Here is an 8700-nt window from a genome sequence, read left to right on the forward strand (position 1 = left end):
ATGTACAAAATACCACGTATACTCCTTTTTGTTTATAGCAAGAATTTGCAAGTGAAGAGTATTAGTGACAGCTCAGTATAGGATAATGAAGTCAGGCAAATAAATAAATAAATAAATAAATAAATAACAAGAGAGACACAGTATAACCGAGTGACAGATTTGACCCCATATTACTAATGAACACAGTCCTATCTGTCTATGTCACAGTGCGTATATGTCTAGATGTACACAGTAGAACTCAATGGTAAACGGCAAAGTGGGGAAAATAACACCGAACACCCCATCCACTTCCTTTTTAGAAAGAATGCAATCAGAAATGGAAGTAGCACCTCCCCGACTCCCCTGTACACATGCAAAGACCCGTTAGAGACAATGCATAAATGAGGCAACCAAGGAATAACTAACCCACAAATATAGTCAACTTCGTAGATAATGAATCAATGCAAAGCAAAGCTAGGTAACCATAGTTTTTACTTATCACATCATGGCGGTCATACGAACACCCAGAGCAAGAGCACGCTGTGAAAATATATGTCTCATGAATTAATGTTGCAAGGTCGTATATGCAAGCAGTAATTGGTCTAGATATGTCTCATCAATATGGAAACGTAGCCCAGTATGCCCCATTTGTTTAATGTTTTGTTATTTATTTTGAGACGGGGTGTGTGAACGGGGGAGAGGCAGAGAGGGAGAGAGACACAGAATCCAAAGCAGGTTCCAGTCTCTGAGCTGTCAGCCAGAGCCCGATGCAGGGCTCCATCTCACAAACCATAAGATCATGACCTGACCCGAAATCAAGAGTTTGCAGCTTAACCCACTGAGCCACCGAGGCACCCCCCAGGATGCCTCATTTACAGACAAAAAAGAAATGTCCTGACTTCACTGCGCATCCCTCCATCCCTAATTTTCCTACTCCCTTCAACTGCAAAACTCATTGGACCCGTTCTACTTTTACTGGAAGTATTTCCTGCCTCCCCTCCCATCACGTCACTGGCAACAATCACCCATGTGTGGCTGAGTTCAATGTGCAATCCTTTCTGTAACATCATCCACGAGGTCATTAAGTAATCAGGCAAGCAAATGACCATAGAGATCTCCAGGTTCTGGGCTAGGCTGGTGGCTGTGTGGTGACCTTAGGTAAATGCACCTGGCTTTGATTCTCCCTAATCTTTTCCTGAAGATCCTGCTGGGTCTCAGACTCACCTGGATGGGAGCTCTGAGGGAGAGGTCTCCTTGTGGCTATCTGAATTCCCTCTCGATGGTTATTGGTGGCGACTAAACTCTGTCCCCACACAAGACGACAGGACGGAGGCTAGCATGAGTCTCCCAGCCAAGCTTCAGACTCCAGAAGCAACAACCAGGTCCCATCAGCCCAAGGTTGCACAGGCAGAGGGACGGCACACAGGAGATATTTATAGTTTCCTCTGTGTGTTCATGAGGCACGTTCCCCTCCTGCCTCTCCAACCTACAGCACATGATTTCCCTGGAGGACACTGGTCTGGAGACAAAGGAAAGATGTTTGGAGATTCCATATTCCCAATAGACTGTGACCCCAGTGTTAATCACTCCTTCCTCTTGAACTCTGCTCCTCCCAGAGGGCAGACATCCCCGCATCTCATCCCAACCCTGATTTCAGCTTTTCCCCCAAGTCTAGAACTGAACAATCTTTGTGGATTAGATGCCTTGGGTGTCCAAACACTTGGCTTGTGGTGGAGACACAGCTCCGCTATCTATGGAACATTCCTATTTCCTTTTCAACGAGTTCCTTTGATATGAACCCCAAGCACTACGTACCTCAGCTTCATGACACATTTTCCAAACATTTAGGAATTCCATAATATGTCACAAGTTAACAGCTGCCATGTAGCCCCTCTGTGTGAAGCATTTGTCAGTTATATAAAATATATAAAATATATTTAGATCATATTTTGCACTATGATATGAGCTTGGGATAGAAAAGTAAACAGATTCTTCCCTGTAGCTTCCAGAAGGAACCAAGCCTTGCAAACATCTTCCTTTCAGACCCATGAGAACGACTTCAGGCTTTTGAGCCCCAGAATTGTAAGAGCATACATGTGTTTTCAAACACTAATGTAGTCATTGTACATTAGCATTAGGACTTGAACACAAACATTTGTCCAATAAAATTTTGTTAAGAACCTGAGACTAAGCTTCTCCTTTTCTTCACTATAGCTCCCCCTGGGTAAAGGCATTTTGTGTTGTAATCCCATCTTTAAGTAGAAGAATTTTAAAATCAATTTGGAGATATTCGTCCTCTTTAGCTGGTAGAGAATTTCTCAGTGCATAAATACAAACGTGCTCCAGATTTTATTGTCTTTGACGCATTAGCAGAAGAAAAGTAATTCATCATTTGAATGTATGTCTATTGTTTATACTAAATTGTTGTGGCTACATGTCTACATTCTTCAATTGCATATTAACTCAAACATTTATTCTTTTTATATCAACACTCTTCAAATTTCACTCATTTCCTTTCAACATAAAATAAGAGGTCATAAATGAGTCTGTGTTCATTTTTTAAATTTTTGTTTGAGAGTAAGAGCATGTGTGAGTGGAGGAGGGGCAGAGGGAGAGATTGAGGGAGAGAGAGAGAGAGAGAGAAAGGGAGAGAGAATCCTAAGCAACTTCCATGCTCAGTGTGGCGGGGAACCCAATTCTACGACCCCGGGGAAATCAAGAGTCAGACATTCAGCCAACTGAGCCACTCAGGTGCCCCACTGAGTCTGCTTAAAATGAATAAACAAGCACACAGAACAGCAGAATCCAATCCATAAATATAGAGAATAAACTCGTGGTTGTCAGAGGGGGGTGGGGAGGATGGGTGAAGGGCAGTGGGAGGTACAGGCTTCCAGTTGTGGAATAAATGAGTCACAGAAATCAAAGGCACAGCAGACAGAATATAGTCAATGATATGGCAATGGCCTGGTAGGCTGACAGCCAGCAGCTGCCTTTGTGTTGAGCACCGCATAATGTACGGAGAAGTTGAATCTCTCCGTCGTACACATGAAACTCGTGTAACGTTGTGTGCCAAGTACACTGAGATAATAATATTTTTAAAAATGATTCTGTGTTGGGGTACCCATGTGTAGGTGTGTTTATTTGAAATAAAAATGTATACAGAGAAACACACATATATGCATACATACAACTTTACAGCTGAGCATTTTCTTCGGACTCAACGAAATATGTCCACACACCTCATTTATTTCTTGCAACATCCATTTGAAGTTACGTTTACGGTCCCAAGTTACTTTCGGAAATAAAGAAGCTGAGGCCCAGGGAGATTACATTTTAACAATTGGAATAAGAAGTCATCAAGATTGTGCATTTTCTTGAAGAACATCAAATAGGAACGTGCAGTAGGTACTTTAGTTTTTGTGTGGCTCCCTTAATTCATCAAGTCATACGTTCCGAATAGATGCAGTTTATAGCACATGATTGTACCCCCACTAAATTAGTTAGAAGGGAAAAAAATCTAGCAGCGTACCGATCGGTGTGAAATATAGAGCAGAGGTAGCTGATTCATACTGAGTCGTGACAGGAGTTTTTTCTTCTCAGTAGGAAGAAAGCAAGTGTCATATATGAATATAGGAACAGTAGATGTAAATTAAAATCATTCACTTTTGATATTCTTTTTTTCCCTGTAAAACAGAAGATAAAAATGCACTCAGAAATCGAGTTAACTGATCATATACTTGTTCAGAAGAGAAGTGCCCCATGGTCACACATGACATCATGGATGAGCCTTAGGAACAATGTAGAGTCGGGGCGCCTGAGTGGCTCAGTCGGTTGAATGTCCAACTTCGGCTCTGGTCATGACCTCACAGCTTGTGGGTTCAAGCCCTGTGTCAGGCTCGGTGCTGCCAGCTCAGAGCCTGGAGCCTGCTTCGGATTCTGTGTCTCCCTCTCTCTTTCTGCCCATAACCCACTCGCATCCTGTCTCTGCCTCTCTCAAAAATAAATAAACTTTAAGAAAAAAATTTAAAAAAAAGAAAAGAAACAGTGTAGAGTCTCACAGCTCACTATAGACTCACGAGGAGATAAGCACAGCTCAGAACAATCCCCAACATACAATATCATTTGGTAATAAAAACATTACATTAAATCATTTTCTTTTAAATGGCTTGTTATGCAGCAACGGCTAACTGATTCAATGATCACAGTGAACAGAAGTAAGGACAATTATCATAATCTGCTGCTGACTGTTCTTGGTATTTATTCTTATATTTGAAGCCTGCATTCATGGTATCTCTGTTATTTCAGTTTAGTTCAGACAACTGCATAGAAAACCTCTCACTGAGAAGCACCTTAGTGGCTCAGTCGGTCGAGTCTCCAACTCTTGATTTTGGCTCAGGTTGTGATCTCACAGTCATGAGATCAAGCCCTGTTCAACTTGGAGCCTGCTTAAGATTCTATCTCTGTTTCCCTCTCTGCCTCTTCCCCTCTCTCCTGCTCACTCCCCCTCTCCCTCTCCCTCTCTCTCTCTCTCTCTCTCTCTGAAAAAGAAACAAACAAACAAACAACAAGAACAAAAACAACAAAACAACTACCTCTCATTGAGGTTCATTTCCCCATAGCCAGGAAAGATTGAAAATGTATGCATTATTGTGTTGGAAAACTGGTGTCCCTGATTCACATGACCAGACAGGAATGCAAGCTCTCTCTTATGTCATCCCTTGAACATAAAAGATGAATAGAATCCTGAGCCTGAGAAACATGTATAATGGAGGATAATGACCATTCGACACCTCTTTCATGGTTATGACAAAATTTAGAAGGAAGGGTGATATATTTCTTTTACAACAATGAAAGCAGTCATACCAAAGGCAGTGTAAAGATTTCAGGAAGAAACAAGGAGATAATTCAATAAAAATAGAAAAATGTCAATGAGTCCTTCCCCCGTTTGGATAAGCCCCCTTACACATGGCCACCAATCCTCCATACTCCAATGCATAGACGTACAGCATGAAGAATAAATATTTTAAAGAGCACAATGTGCGATTTAAAACTCCGCTTCATTGGGATGGGCGCTCGATGTTGTATGTAAGTGATGAATCACGGAATTCACTCCTGAAACCAATATTGCAGGGTATATTAACTAAAATTTAAATTGAAAAAAAAATAAAATAAAATTTTGCTTCATCATATTAAAGGGCATCTAGAGTCTCAGATCATATTCTAAAGTCAATCTATCTAAGTTTGTTGTTCCATGAAGACTTCTTTTGGAGACGCGTATTTGGTGAACACTTGAGTAAGGTAGTGACTATCATGCACATTGTGGACAACAAGGTACTAAGAGACTAGGATCCTAATGAGGAGAATAAAACCGATCTAGAAGACACATTAATATATTAAGTGTCCACTATTAAGAAGAGCAGTTAAGATACTGATATACAAAGGAGCTTCAGACATATAAGCGAAAAAATGTAGCCTCAGATATTGTTCTACTTTAAAATCATATATATTTGTCATAAAGTGTGGTTGTTTCCGTAGGTGGCGTATCAATCATGACAGTTCTTTTTGTTTGTCTGTTTCAAGTTTTTATTTAAATTCTAGTTAGTGAACATGTAGTGTAGTGTTGGTGTCAGGAGTAGAATTTAGTGATTCATCACTTACATACAACACCCAGTGCTCACGCCAACACGTGCCCTCCCTAATGCCCATTGCCCATTTAGCCCATCACCCACCCAATTCCGCCCGCCAATCCTAAGACCTACAGAGAGCTAACCAGTGGTAATCGTGGCATTAAAAAAACACGTATGAAAGAAAAATGATTTGGTGTGACGCAGTTGTTTGAGAAAGATTATTTTTTAAAAACGTCTATGTTGCCTCAAGGTAAATGAACATTTCCAAAAATTTCAGATCCATGGTTGGAAATAAAATTCAGAAAGTGGGAAATACAAGGGAAAAATCTGTAGGATATCAGAGAGAGCAGAGCTTCATAGAGTGACTTACATACATGGCATATGGAAGTTGAGGACAAGGAAATAAACGGGAAGAGGAATACTACATCTACAGTCTGAATAAAGACCACAATCTCTGACCCAGAGGCTTTGACCCCTGCAATCAGAGGCACTTCTTCAATCTTATGACGATTGGCCATGGAAGGGTCTCCTTCCCAAAGAATGCTTTCAGAGCCCTTTTCATGTCTTTGTTCCTCAGGCTGTAGATGAAGGGGTTCAGCATGGGCGTGACCACCGTGTACATCACCGAGGCTGTGGCACTTGACCGTGAGCTGTGGGTAGCAGCAGAGCTCAGGTACACGCCGAGCATCGTACAATAAAATAAGGAGACAACTGATAGGTGAGATGCACAGGTGGAAAATGCTTTACACTTTCCCTCAGCTGATGAGATCCCATGTATGGAGGAAACTATCTTGGAATAAGAGTAAAGGATCCCAGCAAAAGGACCAGCAGCTAATAGGACAGCTGCAAAATACATCACCACGTTATTAAGAAAGGTATCAGAACAGGCCAGTTGGAGCATCTGATTAAGTTCACAGAAAAAGTGGGGGATATGCAAGTGTGTACAGAACGACAGCCGCAACATCATTAAACTTTGTAACAGGGAATGCAGGACACATGTGATCCAGGACACCAGAACCAGCAGCCCACAGAGCTGGGCGTTCATGATGATCGTGTAGTGCAGGGGGTGACAGATGGCCACAAACCGGTCATAGGCCATCATACTCAGGAGAAAGATGTCCAACACAGCAAAGAGTATGAGAAAATAAATCTGTGTGATACAGCCTGCATAGGTTATGACTTTGCTCTGCGTCTGGATGTTCACCAGCATCTTCGGGACGGTGGTGGACGTGAAGCAGATGTCTACAAAGGACAGGTTGGCCAGGAAGAAGTACATGGGCGTGTGGAGGTTGGGGTCTGTGCTGATGGCCAAGATGATGAGCAGGTTCCCAATCACAGTGATCAGGTACATGGAGAGGAAAAGCCCAAATATGAGGGGCTGCAGTCCTGGTTCCTCTGAAAATCCCAGAAGAAGAAACTTTGAAATTTGTGTTTCATTGCTTGGCTCCATGTGGTGGAGGTGACTTCTGGGAAAGAGGGAAATAAAATAACACAAATTTGTATTACTCACAAAATTGAAATGCTACTGTTTTTTTATTTTGCAGGCCAGAAATTCCTTTTAATATGTTGTGTACGGGTATGGTCCCCTTTAGGGAATCATCGCTGCCACATCTGATATATTTTTATTGTCATCAGCTTCTTTCCTAAAAAATCATGTATTTTATACTTTTTCTGAGAAATGCTTCAAGTGTTCAAGAATATAAATTGAGTGCTGGCCAGGTTTCAGGCACTATCTAGGCAATGAGTATAGAGCGCTGAAGAACAAAAATCCCTACAGCGATGGAGAAAAAATATGTAAGCAAAGAAGATAATTATACAACTATCTTTTGATACAATTATCTTTTGATTATCTCACCTTTTTGATGGTGAGGTGTGCTGTGAAGAAATGGAAAACGGATAAAGCAGAGAGCAAATAGGGCATTTTATTTTAATGGCATTTAGGCAAATTCTGTACACAGGTGGCATTGGAACACAGATGTCATGTAAGACAGAGACATAGACACAGGATTCTGGGGGAAGGGTGTGGCTGGCAGAGGGAATGGCCAGAGCAAAGGCCCTGAGGAAGGTACTTGTTTCAAACGTTCAAGCGAAAAAGCAAAGCCAGCGCTGCAAGGGGAATGATCTTGAGGGGCACTGATGACAGACTCTGACACACATGTGAGGAGGGATGTGGCCTCTCTGCGACAGCTGTGACCTCAAGGCACAGGGCCGTCCTTGTCCACACTGCCCCTCCCTCGGTATTCATCGTGCTGCAAAGCCATCCCATGAATTGACACAGATCCCCGTCTTGGTGCCTGCTCTTGACTGAGTTCTGGCCCGTGTATGGTGTCACTTTGGGATTGAGGAGTCCTGGCCCCTGTTGTGAGGACTGCTCACCCTCTACGAGTCACACATGCACAAGACACCGTGGTCTTCTGGGTTGTGAATTTCCCTGTCCTCACAGCCCCCACATTCTTGGTTATGCTGGGAATGGATACAACCCAAGGAGACCCGATCAGCCATCTTTCCCCTGCAAAGTGTAGAAATGGTTCCCAGAAATGCTAATTCTTAAGCCTCCCCTGGACCAATCACCATGGAGCTCCATACTGGAATGTTAATTTTCCGCTGTGATTTACACCAGAGTAACAAAGTCTGCTCAATAAATGAAAGAGACAGAGGGTGAGATACAGAGGGAATGAAATCGATGAGGGAGAGCAATGATCTCATAAGCTGGGGTGGTCCCTGAGAGACTGTGAGGAAGAAATGTCTCCCTTGCTTCTCCCCTGGTTACATCCCCTGATGCCCAGCAAAAATAATACGAGAATGAAACAAACTTGTTTAAAAGACAGATAGTGATATATTCATGGTGTACTTGTACAAAACTATATAGATAAAAATATAAATAGATATAAATGTTAACATATCCGTTTATATTATACATCAAGAAAAACGAGCAAAGGGATAAACCAATATAATCAAAGTCAGGCATTTTTATATCAAGCCTAGAAGACATTTTCCTGTACTTCCTGCATCATTATATGACTAATTCATTTCTACGTGATTGATAGGGGATGAGGTTAGCTCCTTTCTCCCTCTTCTTATGTGGCACTTTTCA

The 8700-nt window shown here is 42.0% G+C and overlaps 1 protein-coding gene across 1 annotated transcript in view; it reads right to left on the reverse strand.

Moving 5' to 3' along the window:
- Positions 1–6087: 6087 nt before the first annotated feature.
- The window catches only part of LOC122213082 (olfactory receptor-like protein OLF4), a 4392-nt gene continuing 1779 nt past the window's right edge, over positions 6088–8700 (reverse strand). The window contains exon 2 of the mRNA XM_042927289.1: positions 6088–7072. Coding sequence (XP_042783223.1) covers positions 6088–7056 — 969 coding nt within the window. The 5' untranslated portion in view covers positions 7057–7072. The remainder of the gene's footprint in view (positions 7073–8700) is intronic.

This window comes from Panthera leo, chromosome A2, assembly GCF_018350215.1.
Source record: "Panthera leo isolate Ple1 chromosome A2, P.leo_Ple1_pat1.1, whole genome shotgun sequence".
In the NCBI taxonomy this organism is placed as follows: Eukaryota; Metazoa; Chordata; class Mammalia; order Carnivora; family Felidae; genus Panthera; species Panthera leo.